Source organism: Manacus vitellinus, unplaced genomic scaffold (genome assembly GCF_001715985.3).
Source record: "Manacus vitellinus isolate BGI_N305 unplaced genomic scaffold, ASM171598v3 scaffold_35_pilon, whole genome shotgun sequence".
Taxonomy (NCBI): domain Eukaryota; kingdom Metazoa; phylum Chordata; class Aves; order Passeriformes; family Pipridae; genus Manacus; species Manacus vitellinus.
In genome coordinates this window covers 5,270,373-5,287,962 of record NW_021940498.1, presented here as the reverse complement: position 1 = coordinate 5,287,962, position 17,590 = coordinate 5,270,373, and the positions used below count along the sequence as shown (strand labels likewise).

General features: G+C 36.2%; 1 protein-coding gene across 2 annotated transcripts in view; it reads left to right on the top strand.

Moving 5' to 3' along the window:
* Positions 1 to 17,590, top strand: part of GBE1 (1,4-alpha-glucan branching enzyme 1) — a 111,458-nt gene that overhangs the window by 1,408 nt on the left and 92,460 nt on the right. For both annotated transcript variants that reach the window (XM_018077076.2, XM_018077075.2), the window contains exon 2: positions 7,392 to 7,507. In XM_018077076.2, coding sequence (XP_017932565.2) covers positions 7,392 to 7,507 — 116 coding nt within the window. The remainder of the gene's footprint in view (positions 1 to 7,391; positions 7,508 to 17,590) is intronic.

Genomic DNA, 17,590 nt, shown 5'->3' with positions numbered 1-17,590 from the left:
TAATAAAGAAATAAATCAAATAAAAAGTGTTTTTCAGATCCATTGTTAAGAAGTTTTTTCAATGCTTCATAGCAATCTGCTTTAGTACTGGTTTTCCCCAGTCCCAAGATCAATACATTTATAAACCAAATAAAAGAAAGCATTGAAATATTCATGTTATGCTTTGTTTTCTGAACAGAGCAATATAATGCGTCTGTTTAAATTGGGAGAGGGTCCACTATTCATGGTGATTATTAAAAAAAATGATTATTAAAAAAAAAATCTTCTGTTTTTGATGCAAAAGGTGAACAATAAAGTTAGTGCAACACTGTTTTCAGCCATGACCCTGTTTGATATGGTGAACCCAGTGAATGGTAGAGTAGCTTTCCTTGAAGTACTCCTGGTCATTTTATTGGAATAGACACTGATAAAATAGGTTAGTGCAGTACTTGAATTTTAATATTGGAATCAGACACGTCCTCTGATTCCAAACTGAATAATGAATCGTGTCTAGTTCACCTACTGCTAGATAACAGTGATTTCAGTTATCAATACCAACTGCAAGACACGTAGATGAGGTTATTTTAAGAGCTTAACTTTATATGTATAAAGATGCAGAAAATTCTCCTCCTTACATCTCCTCTACTTGCTGCAGCCCCACCCATTGCTCAAGGTTTTCCTGGGCTGTGATGGGTAGAATAGTCTTTAAATTACTCAATGCAGTTAAGGCTAGAATGCAGTAGTTTTAAACATGTACTTTAATAGATGGTAATTTTAAAACCAGACTTGTAATAAAATGTTTAATATTTTAAATAGAGATTATAACTTATAAATTAGCTTATCAGAGTGGGGGGGAGGAAGTGTGTGTATACCAGAATACAGTAGCTAAAAACTGGAATGACTTTCTAAACTCTACTTCATTCAAAATATTGGATGTAATACATCATATGAAGCAAAACTCTAGGACTAATATCTTAGAGTAGTTTTATCTAGTCACTAATGAAAGGTGTTGAAAGTCAAAAAAACTGAAAAGAAATTCACTTTAATGTGGAAAAACTGTTTCTCCTATATATTAATCGTATTAATCGGTGAAGTATAATGATAATAATCATAGTAAATAATAATAGTAATAATAAAAAAATCATAGTAAAGTGTTCATTCCAAAAGGGGATGAAAGTGTACTTGGAAAGCCTGGAGGAAGGAAAGATTGTCATTCAACTCAGATGAGCTTTAATAATATTCTGATGAGAAATTGCATTGCAAAACCCCAAGACTTAGATCAGTTTGCTACAGATATGTTTAATTAAAACTGAATCCTTTTAACCTTTATTTAAGTTTTCAAGCAGGTTAAAGTCTCAAACTAAATTTACGTTCATATCGTATTTAAATTGGATATTGGGATTGCTTTTAATAATTTATTTTTTTTTTTAAATAGAACTTTTTCGCAAGAGAACTGTAGTGGAACCATAGGGGGGAAAGCTGGACATCTTGTACCAAGGAATAAACATTGAACTTTAGATGACAGGAGCTCTTTGGGTTTTGAACTGTGGTTGTATATAATATGAAAACTGTCCATCCATGCTCTGGTTTTGGAGATGGATGGCAGTGAGTTCTCAGGGTTTTCCTTAATGGGGTATTGTCTGCAAATCTCTTAGACGTGTCTCTTTTTGTGTCTTTCCATCAAACAAAATATTAGTCCCTGCTATTTCATCTTGTGCTTTTGAGAATCAAAAACTGGTAAAAATTATAATGGCAAGTATGGTACAGAGACCTTGAACTTCTTTCAAAATTTATAATTAAGCTGATAGTTGATAATGGCTTTTTATGAATTGTGCTTCAGATAAACATGAATAATTTATTTCAGTAATTATATACCCATGAAGCCTTGATCCCGTAAAGTTTCTTGTGAATGACTTTTATGCCTTATAGCAGACAATAAAACTTTGCTATTAAGGTATTTTGACTCAAATAATGGTATTTTCGTACTTTGTTCTGAGAAACTTGTAATGAACAATAGAAAAATTCTTAGTATCACTGAAACTAGTAGTAGCACACAAATCTGTATTTTGATGGGAGAATGGGAAAACATGAATTCAAGAAAAGACTGAGTTGGTTTTGTCTCTTTAAAACTCCATAACTGGAGAGAAAAAAAAGTATTATATGTGTTGGTATTCTAGTATGATGCTTTACTCTGTCTGAGTAGATGAACATCCAAAACCATTAAGATTTGTCAATTAGTGCTTTCAGCATCTCAGTAAATCAAGTGTATGAGGCAATTAGTCAGCTGAATTCCCCATACCAGAGGCAGAATCAACATTATGGGTCCCTTAAAAGCTCTCAGTGATAACACTGAATATTTCATCCATGTGCTGCATTGCTGAGGAACAGGGTGACTGCTGGAAATTTATTGCCACTTTACAATTGACTATTTCAAAATAACTCAGAGAACTGCAGGTTTTGAGGCTAACCCAAGGAATTTATTTGGGGATTAGAACACTCAAAATTGTATTTGGCCATGCAGAGACTCAGTAGGTTATCTATAAACAATACTTCAATACTTTAATTAAAAAAAAATGTTTGAAAGAGTAAGTATGCATATGTTAATTTGGAAGTCAGTATTTGGTATAATATGGTGTAATATTTGTGATTTCTGTTCTTTTTTTCCCCTTTTTTCTTTTATGTGCCCTCTTTACCCTCCTTCCCAGCTAACATGAGGTCTGAAATGTTGATCACTGTAGAATGTCTGTTTGGTTTTTGCTTCCTCTTTCTTGCACGAGTGGGGGAGGCTTCTGCTGGGAGTGGAGGGAAGGTGGGCTTACAGGTTTGGGGTGGATGTTTATTTATTATTTAAACTCTGACAGGCCTCCTTCAGAGTGAAGAAAGGAGAGCTTAAGCCACCAGCCTTCATAATTTGGATGTCTGACAGCTGACAGGAAACTCTTCATATCAGATTGTTTTGTTGTGGTTTTTTTTTTCCCAGACTTTTACCAAAACGGCTTCTAGATACCAGTATAATATCATACTGAACTTCTTACTGCTTTCTTCAAAGATTTTTATAGAAAAATACCCAGATTTGATGAGTAAAGTCAAATAGCAAAACTTCTGTGCCTCCAGAAGGCAGTAGTCTGGAGTATAAGCTGATATTAATATCCAGAGAAACATCCTATCTGAGAAGCGGTGACACTTGTTTTTATGTCAGTGTTTCAGCTGTTTAATGACTTTTTAAGCAGATTATGTTAATGATCTGCTGTCGAGCTGTTGGAAATAAGGCAGTGTGGGAGAAGACCTAATTGGCCACTGTGTAGAACAGTATAGTGTCCTTGGAGAACCTCTCCATTTATGTTCTGATTTCATATTCTAATAAAGTACAATAAAGGTATCTTGTTGGGATAGTAGGATTTTGATGTCACTTCCCTTATCTGAACTTCTCCTTGTCTGATATCCTTTCCTCAAGGTCACTGTGTGAATGCTTGCTTTCTTTATTCTCTTGCTTGCTTTATTCTCTTTAGGTATCTTTCAGTTGATCAAAAAGTGGAATGTGGACATATAATTGCTGTAAGAGATGGGTTTATTTCACTTGAGAATTCAACCTCGGCATATGAAGTCTTTTCAGTTCTAAAAAAATAGGTACAGCATTGCACTGATGTATCAGCTCTTAAATGGAAAAAGGCAAGGGTTGGGTTAAAAAGCAAGAAGTACTCCTTTCCTCTATGAGAAGCAAGAGAAGTGTTTATTTTTTAGTGTGAACTCCCAGTTTAAGCCATGAGACTCAGAACTGTATAGCTACATACTTGTCCATGTGAAAACAGTCAGGGGATTGAACAAGAAGTCACTTAAATGATGATGTAGCTTTGTATTGCATTGAAGTATTGCATTTAAATTGAGTTTCATGACAAATGGTAGGACCCAAACCATTATAGCCTTGAATTCAGTTCTAGATTAAAGCTCAGTTCATGATTGTTTGGCATGCTAAGGGTGCAGTTCTGAGCAGAAAGTTCCATTGTGCCTCGTTGCTGAGATGGGATGTAATGTTTAAATAATTGGTTCAATTTGGAAGACATTATCACAGAGATGAGAGAAAAGGAAAGTATCAGGCTATTGAAGACGGTTCCTGTGTTGGATTAAGATGTATCTGGGGCCTGAACTTTTGCACAAAGCTTTTGTCTTTTTGTGTGGCTTATGGATATTCCATGATGGTGTCCTTTTTTTCCCTAAGTTCTATTCGAGCTGGTTATTTGAACTTCTCCTGGTAATCTTCTCAGCCTTTTTCTGTTTGTAGCTATTGGCAGAGTCTTTGAAGCTTCTGTTCTCAATCGAAAATGTTTCTTTTGACTTCTTTTTTTTTCAGCTTCATAAATCTGTTAATCAGTTGCTGGTTGGTTGGGTTTGTTTTTTCTGTTGTCCCCTAAGGCATTCTGGGCTAAGTTTTGCTGAAAAATCTGAAAACTAAGTAGTAAAACTGAGAAGCCTGAGCCATTTCCTCTTGGAAGGAAGCCTTCAGTTTTCAAGGTGTTTTAAGTTCTTTATGCCTCTTGCCTTAATAGAGATAAATTTTTTCTGTTATAACCTTCCAAAGTGAATTCCTGTCCGGGGGTAAGTAGCAAACAGAGGTTTAAGTAGGACCATCTGGGGCAGATGGTTATTGCTTTGCATCTATTCTTAAGGCATGAACCAGGGACACCCAATCAGGAAGGACTGTGGCTGGGAACAGGAGGGATTAATAGGAGCATCTGGCAGGTGGAGGGGAAAGTTTAAGCAACTTGGGCAGAATTATCAAATCTGCCTGAGGAGAGCAGAGATTTTTAAATAGGTAGAGAGATGCAACCATTCCCCCTCTGAGGGAGGGAAGAGCCATGGTTTTATTAGCAGCCACGAGAATTTTTTTAACAATGTATGAATTCAGTGATTTTGGTGACAAACTCCATGCAGATTCCCCAGAGTGAGTTTTATAGAAACTGGGCCTGAGGCTTTTTTTTTTTTGCTGTAACATATTTTATTTTGCTCAATATTAGCAAGTCATGGCCTGGCATACTTGGTTCAGTTTGTGCATTGTAGTCAAGAGGTACAGCTCAACTTGGAAGAGTTTTGTGAGAAGCAATAAAAATGGTCAGATATCTGGGGGGACAGTATTGAAAGAATTAGGAGTAAATCCCATAAGATGGGTCTTGATTATCAGAAATCCTAACCAGTTCTTTAAAACTGTCTTCTTGAAACTTTTTAAAATTGTTACATTTTTCATCTTTCTTCTGTTTTCTCGTTTTTGCCTGAAATGTTTATTTCAGACAGTCTAGCTGTTTATAGCATAAAAATTAATAATTTAACCTTTTTTTTTAAGTCACCAAATCCAATGATGTATTCTACATTCTTTCGCCCTGCCCAGAAATACATAAATAAATGTATTATAGTGTATAAATACTGTCTATACTTTGCAATTTAGGCATTCTGTTCAGGAGTATTGCTTTATTGCTAAGGTGTTGTTTGTTTGATGTTGGTCTTTGTAGATATTAGTAGTGTTAATTTCAGTATTTCTCTTGATTGGAATTTCAGAATAAAACCAATGGGGAGGGCCCATCTAAATCTTACTAATACACAAGCTCTTTTGCTGTTAATCAAGTAACAGTTTAGTAAATACATTCTTTCTGCTAATATGTGCAATTTGTCTGCACTATCCAAATACTTTAATCGTGATAAAAACTATCATCTAAATGGAGAATTGAATTAATTGTGTTTGTGTTTTTGAGCACGGGAAATGTTTTATGATAATAATCTTTTTATTGCTTTTGACATTGCTCCCTACTAGTAAAATGAATAGGTACTAGAAGATTTATCTTGCCTAGTTATTTTGGTCACATTGTCTGGCCTGTTTGATTTGTACCTCTCAGCTTTCTTTGAAGACTGGCAGTTCTCAGGTTTTAAACAGCTGCAGAAGTGCGAGGAGCATCTTGGAAAGCAGCCTAGTCTTTTTCTGAAACTCAAGACATCCATATCTTGTTAGAGAAGATTATCTTTTTGTTGCACAGCAGACAATATTTTTGGTTACTGATGTTTAAGAAAATATACATGTTGATTTGACTGTAACTCCTTCCTGTGTCTACTTTCCCTGTTGATTTCTATGGTCGCATGTCCATTTTTTTTTTTTCATTTAATTGCTTTTAACCTTGACTACCATGTTTAGTTGCAATGTTGTTTTATATGAGCTTAGATTAATACTCTTAAATTGGAGGCTGCTTATTCTTCTTTCACTGAGGTGTGGTTTTTGGTTTTGTTGTTGTTTTTTTTTATTACAACAAGCCATAGCATGCAAATAAATTACCATGAAGGAAGATTAGCATGGGTTGCTTTAATGTCTTGTAATACAATTTTCTGTGTCAACTGGTTGCTTTTTAGCTTAGGAGTCTATTGCCTTGAACTATGTGGGATAGACATATTCCAAGGCAAAAAAAAAAAAAAGGTGATTTTCAAACTTAGCTTGATATTTCCTTCTAGAAATGATTTCATTGCCACAGTGTGTCAGTTGAGAAGCAATATCTTCACTCTCAGTTGTATGAGTTAACCTTGGGCATGCCTGCAAGCACACAAGCCCACCTTGGCAGATGTCTGTTCAGTTGGGTGTGTCATAATGCCCAACCTTGCCCGTGTCCAGTGCTCGGGAAATCCAAACGGAACAAAGGATCTGGAATTATGGTATCTAAGCTTGCCTCAATAAAAATTTAATGAAAAAGTAGTCTTCCTCAAGACTTAAAACTGCCATTTCAGGCCACATTTCCTGGCTGTGTTTATTGTCTGGTTTTCTAGCCATTGCTGCCAAGTTTTGTCTGCAGTTTTCCCCGTATTTGTCCTACACTTTTATTTTATACATCAGCTTGTCAAAATAGAGGCAGTGAGCAGTGTATGTGTCTGAGCCTGGTCTGAGTACTCAATTTATGGAAGCTGTTTTTGCCTACATTTTGTCCACCTCCTCTCTCCATAACCAATATTTGCTCATTAGTTTTTTCCATAGCTGTGCTACAAGTATTTCTGCTGACTTGTTTAGGAGAGGTGAGGTTTTTTGTTTTGAAATCTACCTTAAGCCTTACTTTTCAGCCACTAGTTTTCATACCACCATGATTTTGTGCTATTAAAATCAATAGGCTTTTTGGGGAAGGAGAAGGTTGTGTTGACTTTGATGAAAGTCAAGGAAATAGAAATAATTGAGTCATTGTTAAAGTAGATTTGGAGTATGGTTTCACAGTGAAACTCTTATACACTTCATTTTACCTCTTTTGAATGTGTGTGATAGTATCAGATATAAAAATATTTGTCTGCTTTTCACTGAAGTGAACTCTGAAAAAGATGGAACATAGTGTTATGCTTTTGAATTGTAATTGGACACATTTTAAGATAAATACTTAATATTATTTTTTATATTGCAGATGGCTGGAATCCATTTTCCCATCCATATAAGAAGTTGGAGTATGGGAAGTGGGAGTTGTTCATTCCACCTAGAGAAGATGGTTGTCCTGCTGTGCCCCATGGATCAAAGCTAAAGGTGTTGGTTCTAGACTTACTCTAATTCTTGTAACCTTTCTTACTCAGTTGTACTTTCAGTTTTCTTTTAAGTAACTTCATCTTTTAATTGTTTGAAGAAGCAGGATCAGTTTAACTACTTGTGGTGCAAAGTGATCTCAAGGAGTGAAACATAAAGCATCACAGAGTAAAATTTTTAGGAACAGGCATATATGGCTGAAATGTGGATATAGTGTATTGTGTCATGTTACAGGATGAAAACTCTTTATATGTTGATAACTTGAAAAATAAAAAGTAATGTGCAGATAAATTCTTTCTATTGTTGTTGCAACTACTTGAGTTCAAGATCACATTCAGATCTCAGTACCTTGATAATTTTTGTGATCCTTTTAGCTGTGGCTTTTCAAGTGATCTCTTTGCATTGCTTTAATGGTACATGCAGCTTTGTCAAACTTGTACCTATCCTTTAGGAATTAAGGAATTAAGAGCAGTAGGCTTAAGTAAGTTAAACTGAATATAACTGTATTTCAGGAGTATACGTGAGGATAAAATACTTTCTTCCAGAAAGTAATGGAAAATTTCTTTGAGCTGTCAAATGCCACAATTGTTATGCTTAGTGCAGATATACATAATGACAACTAACTATCAGCAGAGTTGATTATTTGTAGGTGAATATTGATTTAAATTGGAGATTTACTTTGCAGTCAGAACTTGAATTCCAGAGGCAGTGGATGCTAATGGGGGACAGTAATGAGTAGTTAAGGAAAGAAATGTACTGGAATTATCTAAAAATTAGGAAAATCAAGAAACTGGAAGCATTTGTATAATACTAGTACATTTTCAGGGCTCCCATCAACAAAACTAACATATTGAAAAAAATCCTCATTTTTGTGCTGAAAATCAGCTTAGGGAAACAAGAAATCTGTTAAAACAAAAATATGTATAGAAATGCTTACTCAGTGCGTGTGCTTATCTCTCTGCTTTTTGTTATGGCTTATGAAATCATCCCAGTAATAAATAGGGATAAATTGAAATTTAGGAATAATCATTCAAGGACGAGAAAGCTGTTTTTATTTTATGGAGCAGGAAAGAAAACAGTTGTCATCAGCTCAGAAGTGCAGTGATTATGCAGTAATGTGTGAGAGTGCAGAACGGTTATTTAATATTTTCCATGCTTTTGAGATGTAAGTAAGTTAGATTTCTTTCATTGTTGCTCAATTTACCTTCTATATTTTATCTACAAAACTATTGACCTCATCTACTGTAGGATATCCTGTGCTCTGTGTAGAGATAAGAGATGTGAGTGATAAGTGTTGATAATTATTAACGTAACAGAATAAACTATGGATTCTTAAATGCATTTGGAGCAATTTGAGATTACTTTGTTGTCTTTCTTCCTATATAATCACTGGTCATATAACCTGTTTTTGAAGTACGGGTCTTGATAGTACCTTTTCCCTATTCAGCATTTTCTTTGAAATATAAACTCCATAAAGCAAAGATTGCATTCTACATAATTTGTTTAGTATGCAGAATTTTTGACTACTGATTGCCCTTGGTGCTTATGCCCTAGTAAGATGAATTTCTGTGGCTCTGTAGTTGCTCTGAGCCTTCTGAAAAAGCTGTAAGATACCTGCTGGCAGAGTAGAATGTAACTTGGGTGTGGGTTTTTTTGTTTGGTTTTGTTGTTATTTTTTTGTTGGTTTGTTTATTCATTTATTTATTTATTTTTAATTTTTAGGCTTTTTTTTACCCTGCCACTTTAATTGTGTTTTACCATGGTCACTTTTAAACAGATAAAGCTCAAAATACATGATGATCCAACATGCTCATGAAGCAGGACTGTGAATAGGTTTGCTTTTGAGTATATTCCTCAAGGAAAAACAAAAACAACAACAAAACAAAACCAAAGATTTAGAAACTTGATTCACAATTGTACATAGTCATAATTGATAACTTCATCTACAGGAAACTACTCCCAGCCTCATCTGTAACTTTGCTAATAAGCTTTCATGACAGTTTTTGTTCCGTGGTGCCTGCACAACTGGATCTAACACATCACAACGTGTACTTGTGGTGGAATTAGATGATATAAACAAAAGCTCCAGCTAACATCGTTCAAAAATGGTTTTTATGTCACAAAAACTGGAATGAGGTTGGAATATTCACATGGTAGGCAGGTACCTTACTCTCATGCTACAGCTGATCATCTTATTCTCTCTCGTTCCACTAATGGGTTCAGAAAACTGCTTTTCTGTAAGTTTTCTTTGAACTGTTAGATTATGATTGTTCATAAACATATGTGTTTTTGGCAACTTGAGGACTTGTGTGTTAGAGCATAGTTTTGCAGTCCTTTGTTCACAGAGAAGCTGAGAATATTGGGTTGTCTGCAGATGGAAATTGCTATGCAGGTTGCAGAGGTAATGTTTAAATCCACAGGCACTCATGTCTGCACTGAACTAGGTAACAGAAACTCTTTTTTAGTAATGAAAGTAATCCCTGTTTTTCTTTACTAAAGAAGCTTAAGAGAATTGCAGGTTTTACAGTTTCTTTTACCAATATGATTTGAAATACTTAAGTTAAAATAGTCAACTTCAGAGATTTATGAGGGGATTAATCTGTTATGAGGGGAAAGTCTCCTCCAGAAGGTCTTCAGCTTCTGCCTACACTGTTTTCATCCTCAGTTCTACACAGGCGAATGCCAAATTCTGAAATAGTAACAAGGTCACTCCTTTTAAATAAGTAATATCTAAACCAGAATGGGAAAGGGATGGAGTGTAGCTGGTGACATTAATTTAGATCAGGTCACAAAATATTTCTGTAGGAAAATAAGTGAGGAGCAGAGGTCAAGCATTTGCCTGTTTTCAATAGCAGTAGACTGCCTACTGTAGCTCTTGAGGCAGTCTTCTCATAAGGAAATACAAACACTGAAAAGTGTCAGAAGACTTACAGCAGGGTTTTTAATGACTCATTTTCTTCAGTTTGAAGAGAAGGATGCTTATGACAGTTGAGTGACTCCCTTGTGGATTATGACACCCATCTACAAAATAAGGTTACCTGCTAGAAAAGGACTTTTTTTTTTTTGTTCTTTCTCCTGTGGATCAATTGGGAGCTCAGAATGAGTTAGGTGAACAAATATAGTTGCTGTTGTGGTTCTGTGGTGTTTGCTTTTAAACTTCTGGCAGATGTCAGAGGCTGAGCACAGATTAAAGCCCAAAACAAAACTTTATGCTTTAATAAAGGAACCCTCTTTACCTCTATTTGTAATGGGGTAGTTAGAAAGACTTTTTCCTTAAATGTTAGAATGTTTGTCATTCTGCAGTGATGGCAGTTGGGGTGCAAGTGTGCTTATCTTCTTTCATAGTTGAAAATGACTGAATCTTTTTCTTCATTTTTAGTGTTTTTAATGACCTTTTTACAAGATACAGCAAGCTTTTAGAAAAATTAACATGGATAGACTTCTATAGCAAGTCATGTCATGTGTTGTCATACGTATGCAGGAGTTTAATCAGGGATTCACTTTGTTCTTTTACTGTTTATTTATAAATGATTTTTCCAGCTGCTTAAAAGTACCTGTAAATTAACTGTAGTTGGCAAGATCCTAATTTTAAAATAGTCAGTGGAGTTTAGGGGTGGGGGTAGCATCAGTAAAAATTGAGATCTTAGCATCTGCAGTGGGGAATTTGTTTCATATTATTTATAAGAATGCCAAGGAACAAAATAGAAAATGCAGAACAATTAGCAAATCGAATCTTAGATGAAAATAATTTGCGAATTCATGGCTGATGCTCAAGCTCTAAAATATCTTCGCAGAGTTAAATAAGAAGAGATGGCAAGACCAGTACTTGAAATATATTGGCAATTATGATTGAGCTACCTGCTGCCCTGGAACATGGAATAAGAATAGATCTGTACTAAGTTTTCTTTTGTGAACTGAAGAGGATATACTAAACCAATTTGAATTAGTCAACTTTTTAGTAATGACAGTAGATCTGCAATTTCTGACATTATTGTCAACAAGAATTTTATATACTAATAAACTCGTCTGGCAATATATTGGGTGGGTGCACAAAACTCTGTATTGCAACGAAACATCACATGTATTCATGAAATCTAGTTCAGTGTGATTCTGGCTTGTTTCTGATATGAAGGTAAGAGTCAGGATGGCTGACATGCCTCCATAATACAACTTTTACCAAGAACCGGGTAAAGATTGGCAAATTGTCTGTAAAATGTCAGTGACTAAGTTTGTTGGGGTTTTTTATTACATTTTTGAACCCCTATGAGTTGTGTGAGAAAGCTACCCTTTTGTAGTTAACATTTATCTAATTGATAGATAAAAAAAACAAAATACCCCAAACCAAACAAACTCCAAAAAAACCAAAACCTCACCCCTGTTTTATAGTTCATTTAGTTAATTTTAGTTGGTTTTTTAACAGATAATTTCTGTGTACCATTGTAGCCTGCATCATTTCTCTATGTATGCTGACAGAACTAATAATATATACAGCTCAGGAAACAAATAACATATGTTTTCTCCTGGAAAGGTCATTCAGAAAATGGTAGAAACTTTTTTAAAAACCTGCATTCCATTATTTGCTAAGTCTGTATCCTTTTCTCCTTCACACTCATCTGTATATGTATCTATATCTATGTATTTAAATGGTGAAGTTTATAATTTTTTGAGGGAGTATCTTGTACTGTAATGAGGTGATTAGACTTGACATCTTGTGCACTTGTTAACATTCTTCTACTGATATTCCACTCTTACATGTGTGAGTGGTTTCAGTGACTGCTGAACAATAGTTATAGGTGCCAAGTCCAATACCAAATTGGGGCAGGCACATACAACAGTCACAATTTTTTCATCAGTTTGTACAGAATGCTTAAAAAGTTCACTATTATTGGGTTTAAGTTCTCCAGTCCAAACGTGTTACACTTTTTAATATGCAAGTGGGCAAAGGAGGAACTTAAGAGTCAGAATACTAACAGTTTATTAATCATGATTAAAAGTATCTGAAAATACATTTGTATTCAGGAGGTACTGGGTAGAGGAAAGTTAGTTGTGAAGAATATTTTAAAAACCTAGTTCTTCTAGTTTTTACTACTGTAAGCTATACTTTGTGGTAGATCTGCATGCTCTGTGTCTAGCTTGTAAACCTTGAAAAGAAATCAAGTATAGTGAGCAGGTAGGTTAATCAGTGTCAGGGAACCACTGTTAGTAAAATTCATCAAGTGTAATTACTGTCACTGATGAAATAGATGGTGTTGCAGCTGACCCTCCTGATCAGGAGGTCCAGCAGTAAAATATCAGACCAGCATTGAGTTCAGGCCTCCTGCACTTCAAGCAGTCTGCAGTCAAAAATGTGAAGGTGTTTTTAATAAGTGTGAAAACCCAGGCAAGTTTTTAATAATGGGATAACAGGCTGGTGGTTAGGATGCTAGGTGTAAAATTGATAAAGATGTGGTGGGCTTTCAGTAATGTAAGATGCAAATAGAAACATGGAATACTGGGTTGGAAGGGACCTCAAGGACATGGCGTTCCTGGGATTTTGAACTTTGTGAAACAGGTCTAAAGTCATCAGCATATGTGTTTCTAGATAACAGCAGTGCTGAATGGAAGTAAAACATTTGCTAAATCAGTGGCAATATTCATGTTTCATTGCTTGATTGTGAACCATGACCCTTCAGCAAGTTGTTGTGGACTTTTCTGGGTTACAGATTGGGTTTGCCAGCAGGAAGAGTTGTTAACTCATTGGGAGGTAAATGGTCACTTGACATTGCCTGTTTGGATTTAGTAAACAATGTGCAACTACTGGTGGACTCATAGGAGAGGTTGTAGGAGCAATGAACCATTGTAAAGCAGTGGACTGTTGCTCTTTGGAGCCTTTTTAGCAGACTGAGCTCAGCACTTTTAAATATTCTTGTTCAGTTGTTTTGGCAGGCTCAGTTCTCCTGTGACTTGAAGGTTGCACAATTCTCTGGTAGGAGGTTTTGCTATTTAGAAATACTTTGCTTTTATTTCATCCATACAGACTAATTGTTTCAATTGCTATTAGGTGTCTGTTAAAGCAAAATGTGGGAGTTTTTTTGAGGAAAAGGTGGAGAGATCTTAAAGAAGAAGAGGTCTTGAAATGGACTTTGAGGGTCCATATGAGGTATATATAGACATGGCTGTGATTCTTGTGGGAATTGGTTTTGTTTTGAGGATATGGCCAGTAATTAGGTAGAGCTCCTGACATTCTCTTCAGTGTGACTTACTGGCAAGTACTTCCTGACTTTTTCAGCTGTATTTGTGTCTAATGTTCAGAGAAGATTATAGGTCAAGGAGAAAGTCGAAGATAAACTTTGGTATTGTAGTGGACTTACTCCACACCTTGGATGCCCAAGTCTTGCCAGGTGGAATCCATACTGGCCACACAGCCAACACTGGAGCTGTTTGAGAGGAGCTCCTCTGAGGCATTATGATAAAATATTCAAGGTATGCTACTTTAGAGTATTGAAAAGCAGTTGAGTTAAAGCACTTAACGATGTGTGGGGAGAATCAAGTGAGCTCAGCATGGAGGAAACACACCACCATTCACTGCACTTTTTTTATTACCCACCAAAGAGTGTGTGACCTAAGGTCTCCTGAATTGTTGGACAGGGAGACAACAGCAACAGCAGAGAGAGGACAGTGGAAGCACCATTGGGGGCTGTAGGCTATCCCAGTTCATAAGGCACTGTGGGAGTATGTGACAGGAAGCAGAGGTGTTGAGCATGACCTGCCTCATCCCCAAAAGATGTTTCACTGTCAGTTTGAAACAGCTGTGAATGGGGAATCAAAAAGTAAACCCACCATGCCACAAACACCCAGTTGCAAGGTGCATTATGCAGCAGTTGTCCTTTATACAAATTCTTCATAGCTGTGAGGGTGAGTGGGTGCTTGGGTGCCCCTGTTACACACTTCCTCAGCTTCTTCTCTGCTTGGCATGGCTTGAAGCAACTCTAATAATTTACACTTATTATGTGTAATGTGCTTTATTATGGTTGCTTTTCAAACCATGCTTTTGTACCCCAAGCATCTTAATTAAGGGGCTAACATAATACATGTAGGAATGTTTTTATATCATGCCTATGAATTTTAATAGTATTTGAGCTAAGCCACTGTTGTTATGGTAACTTGAGTCTGGTTAAGTCATAGCAGCAGAAAAAGTATTTTTTGAACTGTGTTTTAGAGAGTCCAGTTTTCCTTTGATTTATTGATTTTGGTTTTGGAAAAAGTTTTCAAGGTTTGGATTCTAGACTGAAAGAAAAGTTTGAATGTTATCCCTCAGCACAAATGTGTGTTATTCCTTTGTAAAAATAAACTGGTTGTCCCTCATACCTAATGATGCCACCTTTGTGTAGCTAACAATTACAAATCCATGTACCTGGATGATTAAGTGAAGCATTGTCCCCACACTTGTGCCTGTTAAAATCAATTGGGAATTGTTTCTGTGTGATGTTGCTTTCATTTTTAACAACTCCCCTATGGTTTCCTGGATTTTAACAGTTTGATTTTCCTATGTTGTTTTTATCTCTCTCTGTATAGATATTTTGTAATACTGGGTTACTGGCTTCCTCTTTTGAGTTAGTTTTATATTCAAACAGATAATATAGTGTTTTCTAGTTTTGTTTTTTTTTTGGTTACTATTTACTAATTTTTCTCAGTTTTCTAAGAAAAACGTGGAAATAAAAAAAAGAGCAAAAGCTTTCCATTTTAATCTGATCTAGTAAACTAGGTAAACATGTTCATAAGTTCTTGAAAGCAATAGAAATACTTAAATCACAAATGGAGCTATATCTCCCTCTTTTGGAAAGTCAAGGCATGACTTTGTTACTTGGCTTAGAAGATAGGCTTTTACCTCTCTCATATCTTGATTGTACTTTATTTTTAATTTGTTTTCTTTCCCTGGGGGGGGAAGGCAAGCTGAAAGAAGGGGGAATTGTGAACAAATATTTAATATCCCTAATAAGTTTAGATTATGAAAGCTGATGTCATGATGTATTTACAGAAAAATAGTTTACACAGCAAATAAATCTCTCTCTAGTGATTTCTGAACTACACAAATTCATCTGCAGAACTTTGTTAAACATGTAAACCAGCTCAAAAGCACTATTTTGTGTCTGATAACTAAGGAATATTTTTTCAATATTTGATTTGAATGCTTGCCCCTTTAGCTGATTTTAATTGCCAGAAAATTGCTTGGAAGAAAAAGAACAAACCAGAGAGCTTTGTATCAGCTGACTTAGTTTTGACAGTAACTGTAAATTGATAAGGAAAATAAAGCTGGAGAAAGGGAGACTCTGAATCATGTGCCTGGTGTTCTATTACTTTTCCTTTCCGCTGTAACTGATTTTGCAATTTAGGAAGGAGAACAGCCTGGAAGAAGCAACATGCTGTCTATTCTTTGCAAAACTTAATTTCAAGGTTTGTACTCAATTCTCTGTTAGAAAATAACTTCAGTGACTGCAAGCACCTTGACAGATCCGCTTGATTTCTTGGTTGTTGGGAAGGGCAGGAATGGAGTATGGTAAAGCTTTTCAGAGGAAGTTGAGTTCTGGAAGATCTCCCATTTACCATGTGTCTTGCCCCACGACTTTGGGTGGAGGGTCCATTTGGAAAGGTACCCCTGACTAGGGGAAGCTCAAGTGTTGAACAGCTTCTGATTCCTTTTCCTCCTTGCTACCTCTCCCAAGCTTTGTTAGGAAGGGCTGTGCAGTAGCAAGAAGAGCGAGGCACTAGTGATGCTGTGTTTGCTTCTTCATTCCTCGCCTTCTGTTTCTGAGGCTATTAGAGAGAGAAATGTTTTATCTGGTCTCTAAAAATCTGTCAGGTAGAGTGAGACAATTACAGAATAATGCTCTCAACAGTGCTGTTAGATCCCAATTTTTTTTCAGGCTTTTGTATTTTTATCTAAACCTTCTTTGAAGCAAACTGTCAACCAAGAATCTTTAAATTCTGGCCCTGGGTTCTGCAGCAGGTTGCATTGCATTAGCAGAAAGTGTTCTGCTGTGGTGCCATGTATTAAGAGCCAAACATACCCTCTAGACTGTAGTGCTTCTCTCCCAAACCAGTGCAGATCTGTAGAAAGACTGGTAATAGTTGCCCTCTTCCACCTTCCTCTGTGTGTGTGAGTAGGGTGGGGTGGTGATGTGATTTCAGCTGCTCTTGTAAATGGGCTCAATTTACATCATCCACTGGCAAAAGCTTGTCAGAACTGTGTGTTGTATCCTAGGGGCTAAACTCAAGATTGGGTTTGCTTTGTGGAAGGAAAGGTGATGGCTGAGGTGAGCAGGGAAAGGCACTTTCAGCTGTTGGATTGTAGCAAGGTGGGGGTCAGTCTCTTCTCCCAGGTAACAAGTGACAGGATGAGAGGAAATCCCCAAGTTAAGCCTGGGGACATGTGGATTGGATATTAGGAAGAATTTCTTCACTGAAAGGGTGATTAGGCATTGGAACAAGCTGCCCAGGGAAGTGGGGGGATACCATCCCTGTAAGTGTTCTAGAAAACATGTGGATATGGCAGCTGGGGACATGATTTAGTGGTAAACACAGTGATGCTGGACTCAGTGATCTTTTCCAACCTAAACAGTTCTGTGATTCTCTGTTTCTGTAGCAACTTGAGGGAGTGGAGAAAAGGATCAACAATTTTAAGAAAAAGATAAATGATCTTACAGTAGGATTGTATCAGTGTCTAGAATGCAGGAACTGTCTTTGAAACTCAACAGCATTTAGGAAATAAAATTTAAGACCAGGTTCTCTTACAGCAGCAATGTGTCTGAAGTATATTGGGTCAGAATCTTTTGTATTCTTGTAAATTATTAGTGCTTTCTCTCGTTTACCTTATTTTTGCAAAAGTCAAAATGTAGTCTTTATTTGTCTACAGTGCACATTATACTAAAAACCATCTTTGTATACAAGCAGTGGTTTTCCTTCTCCTTGCACTTATAGAACGACTGAGGGAGGGAAATACCGTGATATTAAATTTCTACTGCATTTCATGCAGTAGAAAAATTTGGTTATGTTTTTATGGCACCTAACAAACTTCCTGGAGAGTCTCTTAACAGCTTATCCTGTCCA